Consider the following 25,033-nt stretch of genomic DNA (forward strand, 5'->3'; position numbering starts at 1 on the left):
GGCTTTCTAAAGCGAGATACTTTGTGCAAGTTTACTTTACTTGAAACCGGGATGCCACATACCACCTACGTTACCGGAATTAGCGCTTCATCATACCGAAGATGCTGAGACGTGGCCGGATCTTTTTGTTGATAGGATGCACGAATTTGAAAGATTGAACGACATCGAAAGAGAATCGAATAAGGAAAAGTCAAAATTGGAACCATCAATAGATTTAGTCGGCGACAATTCTTTTGATATAGTTTCAAAATGTAATATATGCACTCTTTAACATTGCAATATAATCAATTTTTGTCAATTATAACATTGAACTGTTTATTTTGTATTTTCTTTCCTTCTATTTAATTCTGTTCTGTTAAAAAACTAACAGGGAAAGTTTCATAGATGTATTTACGGAGGGCTCTAAATTTGAAAACTATGGGTTTTTTCCGTAGGTACATCTACAGAACCAAAATATCTAAGATCATTTCATAGATATACCTACGGAATATTCTGTGACAGAAAATGTGTGGTCCATATTCACCTAGGTTTTCTATAAGTTTGGGGTTTCTAATGTTGTATTTTACATAAACACAAAAATGTCTCAATATGAGTACAACATCAGTTGGCATGTCGCAAGTGTCTACTACTGTGACGACAGAACACTGGGGCAGATGATCAAACGGCAAGAATACACCTCGCTCGAAGATATCATTGACGAAATCCAATACCACCTACCTTACGGTGACAAACGGAAGGTTGTGAAGCTCGAGTATCGGTCACCTTCATTTGACAACGAAGGAAACGTCGTTTAAAACAACATTGAGCTCAAGAACTGAGCGGCTGTTTTGGCGATGTGGCGAACGTATGACGGTTTCGAAGAGAAAATCCTACTTGAGTTCGTAGCAACGGTCCAAAGAACGGTGAGCAAATCTTAGAGATGTGCAAGCGTCCACCGGACTATTGATATGTAATATTTAATTTTCTGTTAAAATTATCGATGTAATTCCTATTTTAAGCTATGGATGTTGCTTTTATCGTTGCAAATGTTATTTTTCTGATTTTCCTTATTTGGTTTTTCCCGTAGATATACATACGAAATATTTTCACGCAAATGTAAAAAAAAATGTGCTTCTGAAAATACATCTACGGAAGCAGATGAATATTTTTGGCAACTCGCATGGTGGATAAGAGATCCAAGGGGTGGGGTTAGAGTTTCTTATTTTTAAAAATATCATAAAGAAAATACAAAAATTATTAACTGTGTTTTTAAAGTCGGTGTTTCAAATAAGAATATCAACAATTTAAATTTAGATATTCAATATAAACTAATAAAATCACAATCACACACGAATTAATTTGCATAATAACTTAACGTTAAGAGTTGATGTTATAGTAAAGACTTTGACCTAAGTCCTAACAGTGTTTTCTCAAAGTCTCGTCCTCTTAAATACTAAGAATCTCTTTTGTTCCATGAGGAGTTTTCTTTTAGAAGTAAAATTAATCTTCTTAAATAAATCAAGGAGTTATAGTATGTCATACTTAAAGTTTGATTCAAACAAACTTATTTGATACTCCCTCCGTCTCACAATAGGTGTCTTCTTTTCTATTCTTATTTGTCTCAAATTATTTGTCCTTTTAGAATACCAATGTTATATTTATTATTTTTTTCATTAACTTACCCTTATTTATTGTGTTTTGAATCATTTAAATACTCCACTACCTATTATTAATAAGGTTATTTTAGTAAATGACATTTATTTTATGATTGAAATCAACATAATTAATCATTATCTTAAAAAGCGTGAAAATCTCAAAGAGGACACCTATTGTGAGACGGAGAGAGTAAAAGTTTATTTAGTGCTGAAGTCTCTTAAATTAATTTCAATTTGGTCATTTATTTAATAAATATTACAAATAAGTCTCTTAATAATGATTTTGTTAACCAATTTGATTCATTATGTTAATTTGGTTGAAAAAACGTTAACTGAGCTAATGTGGCATGACAACAAGGATTAGCTTTCATTAATGATTTATCAAGTGCTTATATTAACGTTGTAAACTCCTTATTTCTTCAAACATCGTTTTCACGTGCTCTGCAAAATTTAGGGCTACTATTCATCTTCTTCCTTCATCTTTTTTCTTCAAAATTTCTTCCATAATCCTCTTCATCTAAACCATTTTCGTCATAATTTATGCTAACATTTCAATGAATTCCAACAACTACTCAAAATCAAACAACCAAAGTTGTGGGTCATTTGAATCTATGGTGAAAAGAAATAAAATAAGGGATTGTTGGCGCCAAGAAGAGTGTGTTATTCATACTGTTACAGATTTAAACAGTATCAATCAATATTGGGAAAAAGATTTGGGATTGTAGGAATTACATAAATCTGTTGGAGAAGGGATGCAGTTTTTTCAAGTGGATATGTGATGAAGTTGTCAATGAAAGACATTTGAAGATTGAAAGACAAAGGAAGAAAATATTCAAGTTGAAGAATGAGGTTTAGAGCACAAGAGGAATGTTGAAAATTGCAATGGTGTTTGACATTATTAGTTTAAAGTTTAATTTAGTGTTTTGACCACATATTTGAAATTGGGTTGTGATCAAAATAACATTACATCAGCATGTAAAATTTCAAAAGGGGCATAAGTTTGAGTAACACTATGATGAAAGGGTAATTTCTTTTGTTTACCAAAATGACAAGAATACAAGGAATGTCATTATTACATTGTGAAGGAATAAAAGGAAACAATTTGGAAATGTTTTCTAAACCTACAACAAGAATATGGCCTAGTCTTAGATGCTAAAGATTACAAGGATTTTGAGCAAAAGAATGAAAAGCATAATGATAATGAGTTGAGGAGTTAAGAACATAAAGCCCTCTTTGTAGTTTAGTTGTACCAATCATTTCCTTGAAATGATTCTGCATAATTTTGTATGAATCATCAGTGAAATGAACACAACAATTATTGATATGCACAAGTTTAGCAATAGAGAGCAAGTTAACATGGAAGCTAGGTATATATAAAACATTATGGAGTCTTAAAGCAGATGAAATAGCTACACTGCTAGAAATAGAAGCAGTCACATGAGAACCATCTAGCAAACTAACATGAATAGGAATAATGAATTTATAGGAAAGAAAAACAGCTAAATCAAAAGCATTATGGTCAGTGGCATCAGTATCAAGGATCCAGAGATGAGCATTCTTACCATTTTCATTGTGAGAATGTGAGTTCAAAACTAAAGGTGAGGTAGAGATGGGATTAGCTTTGGAATTGGTTTCTGATTGTTGAAGTAGTTCCGGGATGTTGTGATATTGCTCTTAAATGAAGTCAAAAGAGGATTGGGATGAATTCTGCTGAGATGATTCCTGACCTATTTCAACTGAATCAACAGATTGAGAATCAAAATTTGTAGATTCACTTTTGCTTTTAAATCCAGGTGGATATCCATGTTTGAGAAAACATGTCTCAACAGTGTGATTAGTCCTTCCACAGTGGGTGCATACATGATTATAACCCTTTGCTCCACCATAGCCATGTGACCTTGACATAATTGTTGCCAGTCTTAGTATTGTTGTTGCCTAAAGAGGAATTGAACTGAAACACTGTAGATTCTTCGGTGCTTGTGGCATTAGGAACAACCATGGAGTTAGAATTATTAAATTCCCTTGTTGAGTAACAAGAGAAAAGGCCTTATAAATATCTAGTAGTGGATTCATCGTCATGATTTGAGACTTAGAATGAGCAAATTTCTAATTCTATCCTTTGAGAAAACGAATAACATAATCTTGTTCTCGATACGTACAAATAGAAGCAAGAACACCACATGAACAAGGAATAATGCAACAAGTAGTGGTAGGACGATAAGTCTCTAATTCATCCCACATAATATTCATCTGTGTAAAATAATTGGAAACATCAAGTGTACCTTGGCGGAATTTGTACAAATCCTCCTTAATATCATAAATTTTGAATATATCACCATGAAAAAAACGAATTTGCAGATTTTTCCATACGCCAGCAACAATATTAATCCACGGGACAAATTTAGCCATGGAGTCAGAAATTGATTGATGAAACAAGCTAAAACCATCGAGTTGCAATGAATCTACGAAGTGTAGAGAAGATCAGAAACGAGAGGTTTTGTCAAAGTTCCATTAATGAATTTTTCTTTATTCTTGAAAATCAAAGCAATATGCATTGATCTTGCCCATGTATGATAGTTCTTGTCATCAAGTAATGGTGAAAGACGAACGAGAGATGGATTTTCATTCGGATGTAGGTAAAACATATTCAACGAATTATTGGAAAAATCACTATAACTCTGGTATATGGAAGAAAATCGAACAAAGGTGATGATTGCGACACGAGAATAAAAAACGAAATCAATAACTGATAACGGAAAAAATACAATCGAGCAGAAGCTTATAACAATGGCTACCCAGACTGTTTAAGCTATGATACCATGGTAATGGTGAGCAATTCAAATTAGTGATACATTGGAAGAAGAAGATGCAACTAAGGGTGTTCAAAACCAAACCGGCCCAATAGAAAACTGAAAAATCGAATCAAACCAAATCGAAACCGCAAAAAACCGTATTTGGTTCATATGTGTTTGGGCCATTTTGTAACAAACCGCACGGTTCGGTTCGATTTGCGGTTTGTATTTTACAAACCAAACCAAACCGAATCAAACCGCATTATGTTAAAATCCCCCAAACTTCAATTAATTTATATCCAACCCAAACTCAAACCTATTATGCTTTAGCCTTACGATTACGAATGATTTTCTCTTCCTCACACTTAAGGTTTCAGTTTAAGTCTTCTCAAATCTCTCCTAATAGTATTGCACCTTCTTCCCATCTTCTTTTCCAAATACGTATTACATATTCTTTTCTAGTTTTTCATCTCTTAAGTTTTTTTTTCATCTTATTATTTTTATTCTACTATTTTATCTTCCAATTACGTTTTTAATGTTCCTCTTCTTATCTAATTGAATCTCTTATTGAATTTCCTTTACATCTCCTCTAATATTTCATCTCCTCTTTTTTTCTATTTCATTATAATGTTTTTAATATTATTTTATACTACTATTTTATGTTTTTTATTCCATTTTTATCTAATATTATTTTTGTATATTAAATGGAAAGTTGTTATCCAAATATGATAAATTTTGTTGTTATTTGATAACGCATAAATGACTAAATACAAAGTTATGTTATCATCAATATGTGTATGGCTGAATAAATTTTTGTAAAAAAAAGAAACCGAACCAATCCAAACCGCATTAGTTTGGTTTGATTCGATTTTATTTCTAAAAGTCAACCGAACCACACACTTTTTTCTCTTGCGATTCAGAAGATTTTTTACGTCAAACCACCCAAACCGCACCGCAAACACTCCTAGATGCAACCATGGATATTCAAGTTAGTGATACCTTGGAAGAAGAAGATGCAACCATGGATAGTTTGTTACAGAAAACGGTTAAGATAAAAGTGTATGGATGATAATAGCTAAAGCACTACCTACGTGAATAAAAGGTGGTATAATATAATATGCTAGCAAATATAGATGTTTAGTCCAAAGCTTCACTCCTTTTTCAAATAGTTCATATTTCAGTACTTATAAGACTTTCAATGCTTTCACAAAAGATAGTATCACATTATAAAAAGATATGCACAGTTTCTTTTTTAACAAATAAAATACAACTCATAAGATATTAGTTTATGATCATACATGAAAAATAGTTCCTTATGATTTTATTTATTTTCATATTAAAATACACAATATCCATACTCCATATAAACATATACTGCATTAATGTGAGGATAGTGCAATTTCCTGCTCAAACATGACCTCCATCAGTTTGTGGCTGATATGTTCGACGCCTAAGTTGAGAATCGGTATTTGGTTGCTGCAGAAATATTCTTGTTGGATCGTTAGGATCAACATACCTGCATAATGTTTTCAACTATAAATCTTCGGTTTCTAGATTATAAACAACACAATCCATACACTAACAGACTAACAAAAAAAAACTAAGTTTCAACTTTCACTTACGCATGTCTCATCATCTCATCGACAGGAGCCTGAGATACTGGCAGAGGATCGACACGAGGTTCTGTAGGCGCACTAACACGTTGATTATACTGTCTCACTGAAGCAATCAAATTGAAGAAAAGAGGAATAAATGTTCCACAGCCTCCCTCTTTGAATATGATCTTAAATGAGTGTGTGGAGTAAAGAGCTCTATGTTGATCAGCTGGGACTACCTATATTGCAATTTTAAAAAGTTACAAATTTTAGGACCAGAGATTTTGATGCAACAATGAATAATTACAGAATATATAGGACAAAAATCAGGGTAGTAAATAATGAAAAATTAACTTACGGGATCAACAAGTCCAGAAATATTGTTGCAGTGAAATATTGGTTGGTTAAATTTTTCACCATTGATATACAACTGCATAAGGATCAAGACATTGAAAATATCAAATATAGAGCATGTACGTAAATTGAATATTTAATGGCAATCGAGAAATAAAATATAAAATGCGAAATACATTTTATCCATTTCTAGTAAATAGCTCTTTCTCAACTTAACCCCCTAAGAAACGAAATAGCAACACACAAAACTATCTCAAAGTTTGATTTCAAGTGAAAAAGTAATAGTTTGGAGGTTAAACTTGAGCCTTAAATAACAAGTATATGCATGCCAGGATTAATAACATGACACAATGACATAATAAAACCTAAAGTTAGCAGGCCTCAAATAATAATGGCAATTTTTTCATAAACAAATCAACAGACCTAAAATGCACCCTCATGGTCACATAGTAATCATAATTTCTAATGGCTTGTATAACAGAAGATATACAGAGCAACGTGATATATTTATAAATCCGATAATATGACATATATTTGTACAACCTCTACAATGATTCTATTCTACTACTCATAAATAATCATAGTAACACAACAAGAACCTATAGTTTAGCTAAAACGGAAAATTTAGCCTGCCGGCAATTGGAAGCAATGAAAGAATTGTATCACATACCAAAGGCATATCAAAAGCCACAATGCCATCAACAGGGTTTTTAGCAACAAAAACCATCCGTACATTTGACAAATATATGATCCCCTTTGCTTTGAGACGGCCCCCGTGACTTCTGATCATTCAAAAGGAAGTTAATAACAAAATGATTAATATATCTAACTGTATAATATAAACTGAAACAAAAAGTATCAAATTGATTAATATATCTAACTGTATAATGTAAACTGAAAGAAAAAGTACCGTACACAACACAAGATGAAAAGAATTTTAACAACTACTTTATTTTACTTTTGCCTTGAATAAAGCTAAAAAAATGTTCCAAGTCATAGCCTTGTAGTTTACAATGACATGTAATATTATCATGATTGTGAACACAATTCTCATATTCTGCATCATCATGTTTTATTAATCTTTCAATAAACACTAGTCTAGCATTAGAGTTTAAATCAACCATATAGTCCAAATTAATAACAATATTACTCACAGACTCTCCAATTTATCATTGTCTCCTTATGTTTTCACAGGATACCAATGCAATAAGTTGGTGAACCATTCTCTAACTAGTATTTTCTCTTTTTAGCAACTTGCTGACATCTTTTCCTAAATTTTTCACTGCTGTTGTTTCAACACCTTTTTTTTATAGGTAAATATTAGTTACTTAATGATCATGTTAGTTTTCAGGGCTTAAACTTGGCCCTTTTGTTTAAAAGTTTTTATTGTGAAGAAAAATAAACCCCTCAAGACCTTCAACTGTTTCCACTTCAACTAACCATGATTCTAAATTGTGGTTGCAGTTATTCTCTAAACCTCGATATTACGGTAAAATGCAAGCAAATGAGATTGCAATGCAATAGCAGAAAGCTCTAAAACTTTACGGTGACAAACCACAATTTAGAACTATACAATACAACCAACTATACCTATTGAAGCTGCTAAAGTACAAAATTTTCACCTATTGCCGATTCTTAACAAAAATTAATACACCAAGCAAGTAAAAAAAAAAAAAAACCTAATTTTCAAAAATTGAATGAATCATAAAAGGAAAATTAGAAAAGAAAAACGGAAAAAATACCCAGCGCCAGGGATCTTGTCAACCTCGAATTCGACGCCGTCTCTTGCCAATACGAACATCTCGCTGACGAAAGGAACAGGCATTCCATTTGGGAAGAGTTGAGGATTCAAAGCCATATCTACGAATTGGAGAGAGAAAGAGAGATTCTGAATTCAGAAATTGCGTTTGGTTTTGAGGGTTTTGTTGAGAAATGATGTAATTGGAATGTTGGAGCGTTTAACCGAACGCGGTGACAGGTTTCTAGAACAGCCCAGATCTTCAATTAGTTTTTAAATGAGGATCATTAATTAATTAATTAGGTGAATTCTAAGGTGAGCGTTCAATTAAATCCCTCACCGGTGGAGTATTAGAAAAACACCGTTAGATTTAATCGATGGATTAGATTTATTTTTATAAAATAGGAAACAGTTGCATTTTTCACAGGCAATTTCATTCTATCTCTTCCTCTTTATCTTCTCCAACTCATTTCTAAAGAGACCAATTACATTTTCATCTCTTTTTAGTAATTTGTTCTCTCAAACTTAACAAAATTCATAGACATTTATTGAAAAAAATAAACAATTTGTGAATGTATAACTTAAAGAAGATGGAAAGAAATAGGAGGAGTTGTATTGATACTGGTTTCTTCGTCGGAAAAAGAGCAGTTAAAAAGATGGTTATAATAAATCTATTATTTTAATCATAATAATCTTAAACAATAAGAAAAAAATTGTGATGTATGATGTATCAAATAACTTTTGCAGTAATTCTTAATTCCTATAAATGTTTAAAGTGAGTGTACAACTTTTCTATCAATTTCTCTTCCCATCTGCAAAAGTGAGAAGACCTATATGCAGTACAATTTTTAAAGAATCTTATGATTCCAATTTTCAGCCCTTTCATATATGAGAAAACCAAATGTTTTGAAACCAGTTAACACCATCAATAGTCTATCCATGCCCTTAGCCAATTAACACCATCAATAGTCTATCGATACCTTTTTCAATTAAGTGTTTGCAAACTTATTTTTATCATATTTATTTGATTATCAACGGCAAGCATATGAGTTATAGAGATAAATAGATGGAGTGAAATTGTATGTGAATGAAAGAATATTTGTTTTCTATATTTTAAAAATAAATCTGATCCATCCATTTGATCGAACGGTATATTTTTTAAGGTTTCACCGGTGAGGGATTTAATTGAACCCTCACCCTAGAAATCACCAATTAATTAAGGGTAAAATTACTCTATAATTTTTTAAAATTATTTTTGGTGAAAAGACATTAAAAAAAGAATTTAATTGGAATACACTGACGGTGTAAAGAAGTTTTACAACGTCAGTGAATCACAACCGTTAATCTATTGGAAGTGTTTGACTTTTATTTTATTTTTTAAAAAAGTGATATAATTGAGTGATTGTGATGCATTGATAGTGTAAAAAGTTTTACACTGACAGTGCATAGCAATTAAACTCTTAAAAAAACTCTATCATTAATTCTCTATTTTAAATTATATTTTATCCATGAAAAAATATTTTGATCTACTTTATTTTTATTTTCCAATGAAACATTAATATTTCTTTCTCTATTATATTCTAATTATTTATTATTCTTTTCTAAACATATTAATTTTTTAATTTGTTTTTATTCTCATTAATAAAAGACTATTTATAAAAATAATATATATTTTTGGTAAAAAATTAATAACATTTTTAATTTGTAAAAAATTGTTGGACTAATATATAAATTTGTGATGACAATGTGCATAAAAGAGGTTTTTCGGGTCCTTTTTGGTGTAGTCTCCGCAGAAAGTAGGAAGAATCTTCTTCTCATCTCTTCTTTAATTGCCTTTTTGCGTATCTAGTTTGGCATGGTTTCCTGGTATGGATAAAAGCCCTCATGCCCTTGAACACTTTATAGGCCATTAAGATATGTCAAATGGGCTGGAACAATCTTTGACTGAGACTGGGATGCAGGTTGTGGCTATGACTGAGGCGATGCAGGGTTGTGACGGACACTCAGGCTGGCAGGGGTGTATATGTGTTGGGTTGGATTGAGTTTGGCCTAACCCGTTCAAACTTAAATGGGTTGGGTTTGTCGTCCAACCCGCAATTTCATTATCAAAATCAACCCGAACCGACTCGTTCATCTATGGGTTGGGTTGAGTTGGGTTCGTTGATTGTTTTTCAAATTAAAAATAATATTTTTTTCAATTAAAAAAATATTGTAACAACATTCAATATATTTATACTCATTTCTAGCACACAAAATGGATGAAACACATTATATAATATCTAATAATATTTAGCAACATGACATAACACTGAATAATAGTATAAAATTCTACAAGACACATTATTTTTATAAAATACATAAGTTGAAATGATACAAAAGAAAATAAAAAACAACATTTAGTCTTAGAATTATATGAACTCATTGATCTAGTAGTATTGTTGGTAGAGAATAAAGTTTTTTTTGGAAAAATTATGGTTAGTAATGATATAGTAATTTTATATTTTTATTTAAAATAAAAATAAAAATAAGAAATTACTAATGTCACATCGATGAGTTGAGTCAACGGGTCCGCGGGTTGCAAAACTCAAACCCGATACCCGAACCAAAAATATATGGATGATTGTGGTTGGGTTGGGTATACCCGTAAATGAATGAGTTCGGGTGATTTATGGATTGGTTCGGTTTGGGTTAGAGGGTTTGTGGGTCGACCCGCACCCATGAACACCCCTAGAGGTTTAAATGCATTAGGCACTGACTATGTGGCCTCAGGTGTCGGTTAGGAGTGTGATGTCTCTCCTGCCTCAAATATCATAGGTGAAGTTGTGTGTCTATGGGAAGATGGAGGCGGGGAGGGATGATCTTGAGAACCTCGACTGCTGCGGGAGGCCGATGAAGTAGGAAGAGAAATATGAACACTGGAACCTGTTGTTGCATCCGCCACATCTTGTCCAGAAATAGAAGAAGCCTGGGATGCCTGGCTCCCTTCCCTCCGAACCAAAGCATGTTGTGTAAGCCTGACACATGCGTCTCAATTAAATGATCTTTGATCCATAACACTCTTGCAGAAGTAAGAAACACACGCTATCAAAAAGACTCGTGTTAAAAGAAAGGGAAAAAATGCAGACAGACTAAAACCGGAGATACATTTCCAGTTTTTATGTAAACGTTGAATAAAACTGAAAATGTATCTCTGATACGACCTCCAACTTTCTGCTTCGTCAATGGCAAAGCTCAAGCTACTAAGACATCAAAAAATGTTCATTGATCGTAAAAACAACCTAACTAAGATGTTTAACCATATTTCTAAGCTTGCAAACACTAAATATTTTAATTATCTAACCTAAAACTCAATTTCTACATTTAACTCAAAAAACACTTACAGTTTCATTTCAAAACGTGATTTTTGTTGGGTTAATGAAGCTTCAACACTGATGTTAGATGATGCTTGATTGTTGTTTGTTGATTTCTTTTGATATTTTCGCACAAAGGAGTAAGTGGAGTTTTTAGAGGTTTTTGAGGTTGTGTTTTTAATGTTTTTCTAAAAGTGAGGAAGAGGAAGAGACGAGCGTGCGTGCATATTTGTGTCAATATATTTCGAAAATATAACCACGAGTCTCTCCCGTAAATGCATATTCGAAATATTTCTACGTGACATCTAATGTTTAGGCTAAACTATGGTTTGTAGTTGGGGTGGTTTTGAAAATACAACTACGATTCCCTCCCATAAATGTATTCATTTTTAGTTTCATGCTCTTTTATACGGTCTTGCCCATCAAAGGTCTGGTTAATGGTGCTTCCAAAAATATATTTCCAATAGCTTAAGTATTTATATATTTTCGCGCGGTGCGCTAAAAAAAGTATGGTGTGTTAAAAACCTTCCTACTAAAAATAACAATAACAAAATAAACTATTTACAACAATATACATTGTGTTGTTTATAACGTTCTATAGATTAGATTGATGTATAATATGATTAGATTGGGGCATAATAGAAAAAGTGAAAATAATAGTAATGACATATGGAAGGAGAAAGACAACGAAACATAAATTGATTAAAAAAAATGTCACATTTCTAGAAATACGAAAGCAGTGCTTAAAGACATCATAATTTTGTTTCAGCTTTAAAAAAATGGATTTTTTTTGTATTTTTGAAAATAGATTTTCGAAATCATTTTTCAAAATATTATAAGTTTTTTATATTAGTTTTTTCTGAAACATCCTAAAATATAAACATATATTATTGAAGACCATAACTTTGTCAAAATCTCAATTTTTAAAAATAGTTGTATTTCAAAAATGATTTTCATAAAAATCTATTTGAAATAGCTTCAAAATTAAGTGATTTTTTGAAATTTTGTTATCCAAGTTTTTTTTTCTTCTATTAATAGATGAAATACCTAAAATCACATTTTAAGAATAATTTTTCAAATAAAATTTTCATTTGAAGCTTTTATAAAAAAAATTGTAAATTTTATTTTTCACAAATTTATGTAACACCATAAAAGTCATTTTTAAAAAAAAGTCAAAACAAACGTGCCAATAACTCACAAAACTCGTATGGTAATGACTATGCTAAATGAGTTCATGTTAAATAGACGGGGCTCCAAGAGTATGTATTTCAAACGTGTGTGGGTGTACAACACGCACCCCAATTAAATGAAGAGAAAAAAATTAAGCAACGATGTGAATAACAATCACAAATCGGTCGCAACAAACACAGAATCACCTAACAAACGAGAATTGATCTCAACCAATACAAAATTAGGGTCACAAAGAAACAACGGATATCGCCCAGGCGAAATCAAGAGACGTCAACCGAAAACTCTGAACTTAGAATTGCAAATGAGCGACAATTCATAGCGCAACCAAGAATAAAGATCTCAATTCTTGGTTGCGATTTCGATTTCAGATACACAATCAAGAGACAGAAAGGAACCGCAAGCAGATACAAGGTTTCGATTTCAGAAGAAACGATTTCAAAACGATTTCGAGAGCATTGAACACAACCAAGATTACGAGATTCCATTTGTTTGATCGAACCAATAGTGTTTGATCAACTAGTGATAAAGGCTAAAATATTAAAATAATAGAGCAGCTATAATAGAGCTATTACCTTCACACCTTGATTTATTTTCACAAATTTATGTAACACTATAAAAATCATTTTTAAAAAAGTCAAAACAAACGTGCCAATAACATACAAAACTTGTATGTTAATGACTATGCTAAATGAGTTCATGTTAAATAGACGGGGCTCCAAGAGTATGTATTTCAAACGTGTGTGGGTGTACAACACACACCCCAATGAAATGAAGAGAAAAAAATTTAAGCAACGATGGGAATAACAATCACAAATCGGTCGCAACAAACACAAAATCACCTAACAAACGAGAATCGATCTCAACCAATACAAAATCAGGGTCACAAAGAAACAACGGAAGTCGCCCAGGCAAAATCAAGAGACGACAGCCAAAAACTCTGAACTTAGAATTGCAAATGAGCGACAATTCATAATGCAACCAAGAATAAAGATCTCAATTCCTAAAAATCGAGAATCTAAAATACACTATCAAGAGACGGAAAGGAACCGCAAGCAGATACAAGGTTTCGATTTTAGAAGAAACGATTTCAAGACGATTTCGAGACGATTTCGAGAGCATTGAACACAACCAAGATAACAACAAGATTCCATCTGCTTGATCGAAGCAATAGTGTTTGATCAACTAGTGATAAAGGCTGAAATATTAAAATAATAGAGCAGCTATAATAGAGCTATTACCTTCAAACCTTGTTGTATATACAATAAATTGATCTTATTTCCTTCTTGCAACAAAAGAATTAATTTAATACAAACTCTCAAATTTTAGCAGACAATAAATAACCTCTCATTACAAACAAGACAATAAATAACCTCTCATCACAAACAAGACTGGTTTTTAAGACTTATAGTTATACTACTGTACTGCTTTTCATCACTTGAAGAAGAATTGTTTACATTCACTTGCTAGGATGTGTTTTCCTTTTAGCAAAGAACATAATAACCTTTGAAGGAAACAATGATTTCTTCTTCTTCTTTTTGTTCTTCGCATCCGAAGACGATCCACTTTCATTGCTATTATTATTATTGTTATCATTATTAGTATTGTTTTCTAAAGGAGCTTTTCCCTTTGAGGTGTGTGATGAATCATTTACATTCACAGTTGGAGCAGCAGCAGTAGTAGTATTAACCTCACTATCCTTCCTTTGTTGTTCTTGATCAGCTCTCCATGATCTCAACTCGTGTTCTACAGCTGATTTTCCTTCTGCCGCTTTCTCAGCATTCTCAGTTGCAATTTTCAATGATTCTCTTCTCACACACAGCTCTTCATTCAGTTCTTCTAGTTTCTCCAAGCTTCTTAATTCAGATTCCTTTGCCATCTCAATCTGTGAGTTTGCAGCTGCGATTCTTAGATTAGCTTGTTCCTCGGCTTTCTGAGTTCTCTTGCTGAGTTCATGGTATTCATCTAATGTGAGTGTCACAAGAGATGAAGTATCAACTTCTTTCTTGTTGCTTCCTCCTCTAGTTGATTCACTTCTCTCCAACGCTTTGATTGAATCTTTAGCCAACTTTTCAGAAACTTTCGAAGCTCCTATTATAAGAGATAAAATTAGTTAAGATTTAGAGCTCGTTTGTTAATGATCAATTCGTCAAGTTATCAATAAATGAGATGTTTCAGTAATACCTATCTCCATTTTTGTTGCTCGTAATCTGTTTTGCAACGTAGCTAAATTTGCTTTGGCTCGTTCAGCTTCTTCTTGTGCTTGAAGAAGTTCGGCTTGAGCAGCATGAGATAATGATTTGGCTTCATCGGCTTCTTGTACTGCTGCTTGAAGTTTCTTAGGTAACTCAGCCATAACCTCTCTTGCTTCATTTTCTTTCATTTGAAGAAAAGCTATTGCTGATTTTGATTTCTCGAGCTCGACTTGAAGGTCAGTGACTTTAGCAGAAGCTCTTTCTTCGCTTTCTTTTAACTTGTTGAGACTCAACTTCTCTTCTTCTAGTTCTGATTGAAGCAATATTGAAGCTTCTTTCAAGCTATTGACCTCAGCTGTTGCTTTTTCTATGTTCATTTTCACTTCCTCGAGTTCCTTCTTTCTTAAAATATCGGTTTCATCTTCTAGTTTTGATTCCATGTACGCTGCTAACTCGGCTTTCAAATCGAGCAACAAAGAGGAAGAAGCTTCCAATTTTGATTTGAGAACTCTTGCTGATAAAACTTGTTGGTTTAGTGTCTCGAGTTCTTCTTCTGATTTTTCGAGTTCAAGCTTACAGTTGCGAGTTTCTTCATCAATGACGCCTGATGTTTGTTCCTCGGCTTCCAAATGCGCTGTTCGAGTCAAATTCAATGACTCCTTTGTTGCAATTAACTCAGCATTTAAATCTTCAACTGCTTTTTCTATCTCTTTAGATGCTGCAACAGCCTCTTCCGCATTGTTGATAGCTACATCCCTTCCATTCACCATAGAATCATACTCTCTCCTTAAAGAGTCCAATTCTTTTTTCAAGAACTCCAATTCCGAAGCCGCGGAACTTTGCATGGATTGTTCAACCTCAAGCTGTGCCTTGGCTTCAAAACTGGCTTCATCTGCAATGTCTTGCTCCAGCTCCTCGATTTTGCGAATCACAAGTTCGGCTTCTTCTTTAACCTGAACCTCGTCTCTTTCTACACTTTCTAAATTGACTCTGAGTTCTTCTATGAGTTTCTTCGTGTTTTCCAGTTCCTCGGTCGTGCTCGGTTTTGCAAATTCATGTCCTACCATCTTGCTTCTCTGATCAACCAAAAGAATAAAAGAGAGAAAAAATAAGAGATGGCGTCACGACGCCAAAGGAGTTCAAACCTTGAAAGCTAACATAACTAGTAATTTACAAATCCAAAAATTTGAAAGCAAAAAAACATTTGAGCGAGAGATTACGACATACCTCCAGACTTTGGGTTCTACGGGTTTTCCAATCGACTATTCCTCCGAATTTGGAGACAGCATCTTTGACAGATTCAAAAGGTGCTGCTGTATCAATGTCATGCTTAAGACCTTTAGCAGAATCATAAACTGGTGAAGATTCTTCACTAGACTGACTAGGGGATTCTGGAAGGTTCTCCATAGATGATTATTCTTTTCCTTCCCAAAGTGGCACTTCTTAAACAGCAATTAGGAGTGCCACAAAAAATGTCTGAAATTGAAGTTGTGTGATTATTAGAAAACAAACAATGAATATAATATAAAACATGTATGATGAATATAATGACAATTATCACAATGTAGGATGGTGCATTTGCAGCCTCCTCCATCTTTCATTTGTGTGTTCCAAACTCATGCAACATTTCCATAACGTGTGGTGTGAAAATCACCACACCTCATTATTTTATACCTATTTGTTATCACCATAATTAAATACAAATTCCTTTTGAGAAAATGTATCTCTATATTCTTATATTTTGTCTCATTATAACATCAACCTAGAAAAATCGCGGAAGAAAGCCACATCAACCTACAAAACCCCCGGGGGTTGGCGCGTTGGTGAAGGATTGGGTCTCGAGGGTGTATTCCTCTTAAGATCTCAGGTTCGAATCCAGCTAGGTGCTAACAACCTTTATGTTAGACTAATCCATACAGAGTTTTGTTCTAACTTTAAATGGGTCCCCACCAAGGGACAGGGCAGTGGGATTGGTCCGTTTGATTTGTCGGCCTTAATGCCGGTTACCAAGTTTTTAATTAAAAAATCAACCTAAAAAAACCTTGACAGAAAACCACATTAACCTAAAAAAATGAAAGACAGCATTCAACAACATCATGTTATAATTGTAATAATAATGATAATCATGACAGAAGAATAATAAACAATTAGGGTGTACAATGCAATGCAAGAAGAAATGAATGAAATGAAAAAGAAAGAAGAAAGTGAAGGAGAAGAATGAACCTGGAATAATAGAAAGTGATGAATGATGAATTAAGGAGGAGCAGAAGAAAGAAAGGGGAAAGGAGAAGCTATAATACGGTGGTGGAAGAAGTTGTTGAGATTGAGGCGATGATGAAGGAAGGAACAACTCATTACTTGCTCAAAATTTCTTCCTTCCAACTCATCATGCAATTGCAAAATATGCAATTGCATTACAACGTTAACATATCCTTCCACCAAATACTCTCATTCATATTCAAACACGTGTTGGGACACAGCATGTTACAACCTTTTCCACCACCATTTCTATTCTTTTACATCTAAACAAACATAATATATCATAATATTATGTTCTTATTATAGTAATAACATATAATCTTATTTTAAATAAATTTTTTCAAATTATTATATTGTCTAATTATAACTTGTCTGTCAAAATAAAGGTTATTAAGAATATGTTTAATGAATATATGACGTTCCATGCTATGCTATTGAATATGATATAAATGTCTATGAATGTCAGTTTAGTTGAGAGCCGTGCAGAAATAACGGAAGTGAATGAGTTATAAGATCAGAGAAAATAATGAATATGATATAAATATTTTATTGTTCAAATGAATAGATTATTGCATCCTATACAATACACAAAATAATGATTCTTAATATATTTCTCTATACATTTGTACTAGTACTTCCATAATAAAAACATTGGAAGTTATGGCATAGGAAGGAATGAAAATAGTAACAGGTTGTGATATTGATGATAATTTCAGCCAATAATAGCAATCAAGCTTTGTCTGACAATAGGAATTGAACATAGTAAAGATCCAAATATGCCATTCAGAGCATAAGCAATGGCACAAAATGGGAGAGCTTCAGGTTCCTTTGCAGATAATGCTGCTGTTCCAAGTCCATGTGCACTGTACAAAATTTATTCAAAAACAAACAATTACATGTATGCATCAAGAAGAAAATAGTTTGTATACTTATATGTTACCAAATATCATTTCTAGCTCTACTTGACGAACTACTCATAAACTAAAATCTGTTTGGATTGATTTATTTAAGCTTATTTGATGGTATAAGTATTTGTGAAACAAGAGAGTTTGTGAAAATAGCTTACGACATGTTCATTATTTGTTATCAACTTATTTCCAAAGTGCTCCGATATAGTTTATATGAAAACAACTTTATTTATTTTGTCATAAAAATAGTTTATATATAACCACTAATCTTATAATAGTTAATTAAATTGTTTATCCGACAACAACAATAACTTAATCTTATCTCACTAAGTGGTGTCGGGTACATTGATCAAACGACGTCGTAATGCTCTATCATATATCATATTTTTTGCTATAGTTTTTCTCTACATGAATCTAGTGATTAGACTACTCTCTTATATACTTTCTTTACTATAAAATCTACATGTCTTCTCTCCACATGTTCAAACTACCTAAGCCAAATTTTCATCATTCTTTCTACTATAGGTGCTACCGTAACTCTCTCTCTAATATTGACATTTCTAATCATATCCTATCTAGTCTTACTACACATCCAACATAACGTCTTAACGTCATATCCGAACAGGACGTAAATCAAAACGGTGGCATGGAAATTGTAAGAGTCCACACCGATCCACACGACACCATAGTGCAGGATCCATATACAATGTTTGTGCAGGATATAGAGAAAAAGGATTTTTGGTAAGTAAATGATATATTGGTTACCGAAAAATACCTTGAAGCGGTTGCTATTCCTCTGGCAATCGGATCACTAAATCTGAGTTTATCAAGAGTTGCTTGCACGAAATTTGCCCCAACTAGACCAGTTACAACAACCACAGCTGCTGTGAGAGATGGATTGGCACCTGTAGACAGAAAAAGGAAAATTCTCTAAGGTGGCATGAAAGTACAATCAAATACAAAGCAAATTATAGAGCATCCCTTTTAAGATTATTGGGATGGTTGCACTACAGGCGTGATATTTACCGTCAAACAAGGATACAATACTGAGGGCCAATGCCACTGTTATACATCTGGGTAGAATGGACACAGTTAAGGATGGTTCTAATTGAAGAAGTCGTCCAACAAGAGCGGTTGAGTACAACGAGAATATTGTTGAGATGATGACAGAGGTGAAAATCTCAGCAGCATGCCTTTTCACAAGCTGAATGTAGTAGACAAACCAATAGTTAACGATTAATGGTTTAATTTTTATTTAATTACAGTACGTGAAGAAAATTATGCAAAGCAAGTTTTCTATTCGGCTTATCAGATTTAGTTTTTTGCAACCGTATAAGACTCGTTTACAAGGAAACTTAGATAGATTACCTTTCTTTGCTTGAACATAGAGAAGGAAAAGGAGAGAATAACAGATCCCAAAAATCCCATTAAGATGTCACCAGCTCCGGGATTGTTGGATACATTGGTAAGGTAATATCCTAGAACAGGATCGAGTCCTAACTTGGAAAAATACCCGAAAGCAAATGCTGTCAGAACTGATGATAGTGCACAGCAAATTATAGGATGGAAGACTTTCTTCACACTTGATGGCAACCTGAAGGGGGGAAAAACAAGAATCAACTTCTAGTAAAGATTCAAATTGCATACGATAACGCCGGTAACAAAAATGAAAATATTTACCCAGTACCAACTATGTAGCCCAACACTGTGGATGAAAGCAAAAATGGAAGGCATGTTCTAGCACTTGTCCCCAACAATGTTGGATAAAATAGTGCACTAACAAATGATGTTACGAGAATCACAGTCCACGTCCACACTTCAATGGTAGAAAATGGAGAAGGCTTTCCCATCGGCTCAGCATCTATCAATGTTGTTTTAACGGCTTTCCTTACTGCTATAGCTGTGAAACCAGCAACACATAGTGTAGCTAGCCATCCTCCAACTGAACAACATTATAAACATCGCCATTAAAACATCAATCAAATGACGAGTTGTTGTGTTGTAGAAAGAGACAAACAATAGATGCGTGCACGAACCTACAATAAGGCCAATTTTGATGCCAGAAGCGGCAGGAATATCTCTAACGGAAAGGGGCAAAACAACCAAAGAAGGAACATAGAACAAAGGGAGCCATCTCTGGATGAACATAAAAGCAGGCTCAAAGAAGTTCATCACTGCTGTAGCTGCAGATGGCACAGTTGAGTCAAGAATAATCAAAACTGAGAATATACAAAACATTCCAAACAATGCACTAGGGAATTTGATTGCAGCAGCCACAAATGCTTGCTTCAAAAACTTATCCGTAGCAACAAAAAGCCCCAGAGACACAATCAAATGTAACACCCCAAACACCTGAAATTTAGAAGGAAAAAAAACTCAAATTTATTACATATAGACTAGTTGGTTCTATGGTGGCAAAATTTGATTTTGACTGAATTAATTTTGTAAAATTGATTTTAGATAAAAATGAATTTAGGATAAATTAATTTATATTTGGATATGCATGTGTTTGGCTCGGCAATAAAGGAAATTGATTTTGAGTAAATTGATTCCGACTAAAAATAAGTAGAAGATAAATTGCTTTATGTTTGGATAAATTTCAGATTAAAAATCATGTTTAGAATCAAAAGCTATGAATCTGATCTTCAAGTAAAATCAATTCTAAATCATAATCAATTTTACTCTAGAGCAATCAAACGTATAAAAATCAATTTTGGATGTCTCAAACTTGAAATCAAACATATACTAAATGTATGTTTGGTTCTGCAATGAAAAAAATTGATTTTGAGAAAATTGATTCTATAAAATTGATTTTGATTAAAAGTTAGTTAAATAAAAAATGATCTATTTTTGAATAATTTTATGCACAATTGAGTTCAATTGAAAATTTCAATAGAAAAATCATAATTAAACTCAAAAAGTATGAATTCTAACGTCAAGTAGAATTGTGTCTAAAAGCATAATCAATTCTACTTTAGAAGAACCAAACACCTCAATAGCATTTCAAATCAATTCTACACCTCTAGAATTCTTTTCGGCTTTTCCAAAAGTTAGATTGAAAAAATCGCTTTTAGAGTCAATTTCTAGAGTAAAAAAATCAATTATATTTGAAAACTCTCAAACAAGTCAAAAACAATTATTTAAAGTCTTGAGAATCACTTATGCTCTCCAAACATGCAGATAGAAACATATAAAGACTCACATTTTGAGTGAGTGATGAAGTGCTTCCAGAATCAGTTTGAGCTGAACGAGTTGAAAGTTGTCTACTTTGAGAACTTCCATGAGTACCCTTTTGCAATAAACCGGAATTCAACATTGTAGGAGCTATTGGGCTACACAAAAAGGAAGACTTTTTTCTAATATTTGGGAGAGAAAGAGGTGCAGATTTTGCAGAGGGGGTGGAGCGAAAGATGAAAGATGGTTTAAGAGATTGGTTAGTGATAAGTGGAAAGGGAGTGATGAGGAAATGGGTCGCCATTGAATTGACCAGAAGGGGAAGTTAGGCGTCATCGAGCTGGAGAGAAGGCGTTTATGAATTGAATTCTGTTTTTGTGGGACCTGAGAGAATATATTGTATGGACAAAATGAAGAAATGATGATGATGAGATGATGAGATTAAAGTTTACTACATCCATAGATTTTTCTCATAACGTTTTTTTTTTTTGCATGGAAAAGTATTTGGTGCTAATTTGAATGATTAGGCTTTCTTTTGAATCGGTAGAATAAAATTGAACGGATTAATGATTTAGTGTTTCGATCATTTAAAATTGAAATGATTAATGATTAAGTTGTAAGGATTTCATTTCATTTTATCATTTATTATCATATTTCTTTTCCTTCTATTTTCAAACAATAAAATAGTATCTTTATTTCGTTCTGTTTCATTCAACTCCGCTTCATTTCATAATATTCAAACATAGTTTTAATGTTAAATGTAATTAGGGGTGGAAATTAAGGTAGGAAAATATAGTTGCAGACGGTTTAAAATTTTGATTCATCCCATAAAAAAATGAGGGTGAGGCAGACTCGCAGGAACTGCATTTCTAAAGTTTTAAAATACAAAATTTTATGTTAATGTTTGCACCAGCAAAAGCTTGTAAAAAAATACAAAAGTTTATGTTAATGTTTGCTCCAGTAAAAGCTTGCAAAAAAATACTCCATCTGTCTCAAAATAAGTGTCTTTCTAACTCTAAAAAGTTGTCTCATAATAATAGTCTATTTACTTTTCTAATGCAACATTGATTAATTTTTACCAACATTACCCCTTATTTACACTCTTTTCAAGATATGACAAATATATCAACCAATAGTAATTAAGGGTAATTTTGTAAAAATGTTACCTTTATTGACTCAATAATTACTTTTCTTAATCTGTGTGTAACAACCTTAAACGACTTTTATTTTGAGACGGAGGGAGTACAAAAGTTTATGTTAATGTTTGCACCAACAAAAGCTTGCAAAAAAATACAAAAGTTTATGTTAATGTTTGTACCAGCAAAAGCTTGCAAAAAAATGGACAAGGTGAAAAGGACACATTAGACAGTATGAGTATAAAATATTGGTCTGTTCTACGAAAAAGTATGGACAAAATAGACATCTTTTGTGAGTTGAGTTTGTTGAATATAATTAGAAATTTGATTGAATTAATTTGATAATTGTTTCGTACTGAAACCAGAAATTGAGTGAGGATCGAAGATAATGGTGAATTTGAGCTTCTGGTGCAGCGGAGATGGGGGATGACCTGCAAGGTTAGCGCTTCAACACTCATGTCAATATATGAGGAAGAAGAGTGAATTGAAATGAAATTTGAAATATAGTACTTGAATTGGCGCGTTGAGTATATATAAAGTAGATGAAATAACAAACTTGTTATTTGTTAGGAGTGGATTGCAGAGAGCCGTTAGACTCGTCAAGAAACTGGATCCTCTATTTTCTCTTCCAGGATAGTTCTGGTGTGCTAAGAAGGTTCTGGAAGGACTATGGCTCCTTATGAATGGTCGGCAGGAAACAATATGGATGGCCTAGAACAGTAGTCCCCAAGTCCTTGTTTTGTACTTAGCAGAGCAAGGGTTTGTCATATTAGCCTCGAAGGTCGACCATTCTTTCATATATCCTACAATAACAAAAATAAACTCTTCAATTTTTTTTTGGGAACTCGTGTCTTTAATGCTCTATATCTCAAACGTCTTTTCAGATGTATCCTCATTATGACCCTTTGGAACTGGAGCAGCTAAGTGTTCCGCGTGAATGATTTGAAGTGTTTGATAGAGTGTATTTCTCTTTCTATTCTCTTTTGTAGGCTAACATATGATTCTTCAAGAGTTAGCTTCATATTTATTTGAGTGGTTTTTTCCTATTTGCTGTTATCTTCTTTCTTCTTGATCTTTTTCTTTTGTGTATTTGGAAAGTTACTACATCATGGGTAAAAAAATCACAGAAAAATGCTCACAAATCCCAAAAGAGTGCTCAATCTCTATGGGTGGATCATGCTTATTCTTAAATCATTTATGTCTTTTCTAGATAGTGTAATCTTGATAGAGCCTTTCTCGAGGTGGGTCCATCTTCGAATTGGGGTGTCTTGACCACTGGTGAAAATGATCGCATATGTAGTGAATATGGCGATTGCGTCATTCCTTTTTATGAATGCACCTTCTCGGTCTTGGGCCTTCGTCTTCCCTTCAATGCTTTTGAGATGAAAGTTCTTAAGCATTTGTTAATGGATATATTGTAACTCCATCCCACAAGTTAGGCGTATGTGAAAGTTTTCCAGTACTGGTGCAAATATTTGAAGGGGGATCCTATCTGACCCTTTTCGCTAATCTATTTTGATCTTATCATGGCCCTGCGACTCGAATGCGAGTAGAGGATTAGTTTATCTGGTGTCGATCGTCAAGGGCTTCGAGGCTTTTTTTGAGAGCTTTCAACAATTTAAAGATCGATTCTTTCAATTTACCCCTATCAGTCCAAAAGCTCATGCAATAATCTATATTTTTGGAGGTGGAGCGGATGGTAATTGAGCTGAGTTGTTCCATAAGTACTAGAATGAGAGTCATTCCTTCATGGGAAATGGGCTATATGTATGCAAAGAGGAAGACCTTCCCAAGGAAGAGATGTATCAGAAGAATCGGCTGATGAGCTATATCAATGAGCTTTCAGCGGGATATATACCTGCAGCAAATACATATAACTTCCCCCTCACTTACCAGGATAAGGGATGTGTTGTTCCCCCTTAATCTCCCTGGTTCTCTTGCCGACCAGGTGAATCTTTTGATAAGGAGTGTGGCAAGAAAAGACTAGTCTCTAGCCTTTGCCTGATATACTTTGAAGTCTACTTAAACGTCACTTTCAACAACCCAAAGAGAGCTAGAGTATGTGCGTCTTGAGGATGCTTCTCTGACCTAGCACTTGGTTGATTGTACAGTCGTCGACCTTAAGGAAGTTTTGTAGTCTTTTAAAATGCCTTGCAGCAGATGGAGCATTTCCACCATCCTTTGCGTATCTCAAGGGACTAGGTTAAGTTAGATTAAATGCTCAAAGATGGGAAAGTCGTCTCCCTACTGGGATAGCCATGCCATCCTTTTTTGTTTACAGTACAGAAAGTACCTTCGTAATGGAAAATTATATGCGCATATTTTTGCAATGAAGTGTTGTTTTACCTGTATAAGGTATATTTGTGTGATCCTAAGTGTAGATCTAGGAATTCCGTGAAAATTTACGAGGTCTTCCCTTGAAGTTTCTTATACGTTATTGGATTTGTTCCCGACAAAAGTTTGGTTTCCCTTCTCCTGCCGAGGTGAAAACTCGGTCCGAGGTAGACTTTTGGATAATCCATTATGGCCTATGAAGTGGCTAGCTTCTAGAGGGGTAGATTGTTATTGCATGTAGGAAATTGATTGATGTAGTCGCACGTGCAAAGCGGTTGCAACAGCACCCATGATTGTGGGGAATTGACTGTTATAGTCGTACGCACGAGGCATTTACAACAACACCCTTGAATTTCTTTATGGGTGCTTTTCACTG

General features: G+C 33.5%; 3 protein-coding genes across 4 annotated transcripts; all 3 read right to left on the reverse strand.

Moving 5' to 3' along the window:
- Nucleotides 1–5,670: 5,670 nt before the first annotated feature.
- On the reverse strand, nt 5,671–8,376 carry LOC131624471 (UPF0664 stress-induced protein C29B12.11c-like). Of its 2 annotated transcripts, none has more exons than XM_058895410.1 (5): nt 8,118–8,376; nt 7,046–7,154; nt 6,380–6,451; nt 6,049–6,260; nt 5,671–5,942 (listed from the first exon to the last, which is right to left on the reverse strand). In XM_058895410.1, the coding sequence occupies exons 1-5, from the start codon at nt 8,231–8,233 to the stop codon at nt 5,834–5,836; spliced, it is 618 nt and encodes a 205-aa protein (XP_058751393.1). In that variant the 5' UTR covers nt 8,234–8,376; the 3' UTR covers nt 5,671–5,833. The 2 variants fall into 2 exon arrangements, with proteins under 2 accessions (XP_058751393.1, XP_058751392.1); XM_058895409.1 differs by having other exon boundaries at nt 7,046–7,157; nt 8,118–8,374.
- Nucleotides 8,377–13,857: 5,481 nt separating this feature from the next.
- On the reverse strand, nt 13,858–17,261 carry LOC131624491 (protein WEAK CHLOROPLAST MOVEMENT UNDER BLUE LIGHT 1-like). Its single transcript, XM_058895437.1, has 4 exons — nt 17,070–17,261; nt 16,074–16,322; nt 14,836–15,922; nt 13,858–14,742 (listed from the first exon to the last, which is right to left on the reverse strand). The coding sequence occupies exons 2-4, from the start codon at nt 16,251–16,253 to the stop codon at nt 14,111–14,113; spliced, it is 1,899 nt and encodes a 632-aa protein (XP_058751420.1). The 5' UTR covers nt 16,254–16,322; nt 17,070–17,261; the 3' UTR covers nt 13,858–14,110.
- Nucleotides 17,262–17,629: 368 nt separating this feature from the next.
- On the reverse strand, nt 17,630–21,548 carry LOC131624492 (plastidal glycolate/glycerate translocator 1, chloroplastic-like). Its single transcript, XM_058895438.1, has 7 exons — nt 21,216–21,548; nt 20,050–20,365; nt 19,694–19,955; nt 19,382–19,607; nt 19,040–19,217; nt 18,789–18,918; nt 17,630–17,968 (listed from the first exon to the last, which is right to left on the reverse strand). Exons 1-7 carry the CDS (start codon nt 21,489–21,491, stop codon nt 17,818–17,820), a joined length of 1,539 nt encoding a protein of 512 aa, XP_058751421.1. The 5' UTR covers nt 21,492–21,548; the 3' UTR covers nt 17,630–17,817.
- Between the last annotated feature and the right edge of the window lie 3,485 nt (nt 21,549–25,033).

The sequence above is a fragment of the Vicia villosa genome, unplaced genomic scaffold, assembly GCF_029867415.1.
Source record: "Vicia villosa cultivar HV-30 ecotype Madison, WI unplaced genomic scaffold, Vvil1.0 ctg.000131F_1_1_1, whole genome shotgun sequence".
Taxonomy (NCBI): Eukaryota; Viridiplantae; Streptophyta; class Magnoliopsida; order Fabales; family Fabaceae; genus Vicia; species Vicia villosa.

Coding starts and splice junctions, on each gene's coding strand:
- LOC131624491 (XM_058895437.1), bottom strand. CDS start 16,253: ATGGAGAACCTTCCAGAATCCCCTAGTCAGTCTAGTGAAGAATCTTCA. Junction 15,923..16,073: donor GTAGAACCCAAAGTCTGGAG/GTATGTCGTAAT, acceptor TTGGTTGATCAG/AGAAGCAAGATGGTAGGACA. Junction 14,743..14,835: donor AGCAACAAAAATGGAGATAG/GTATTACTGAAA, acceptor CTCTTATAATAG/GAGCTTCGAAAGTTTCTGAA.
- LOC131624471 (XM_058895409.1), bottom strand. CDS start 8,233: ATGGCTTTGAATCCTCAACTCTTCCCAAATGGAATGCCTGTTCCTTTC. Junction 7,158..8,117: donor GACAAGATCCCTGGCGCTGG/GTATTTTTTCCG, acceptor TTGAATGATCAG/AAGTCACGGGGGCCGTCTCA. Junction 5,943..6,048: donor GATGAGATGATGAGACATGC/GTAAGTGAAAGT, acceptor AACATTATGCAG/GTATGTTGATCCTAACGATC.
- LOC131624492 (XM_058895438.1), bottom strand. CDS start 21,491: ATGGCGACCCATTTCCTCATCACTCCCTTTCCACTTATCACTAACCAA. Junction 20,366..21,215: donor CTTCATCACTCACTCAAAAT/GTGAGTCTTTAT, acceptor TCTAAATTTCAG/GTGTTTGGGGTGTTACATTT. Junction 19,956..20,049: donor CAAAATTGGCCTTATTGTAG/GTTCGTGCACGC, acceptor AATGTTGTTCAG/TTGGAGGATGGCTAGCTACA.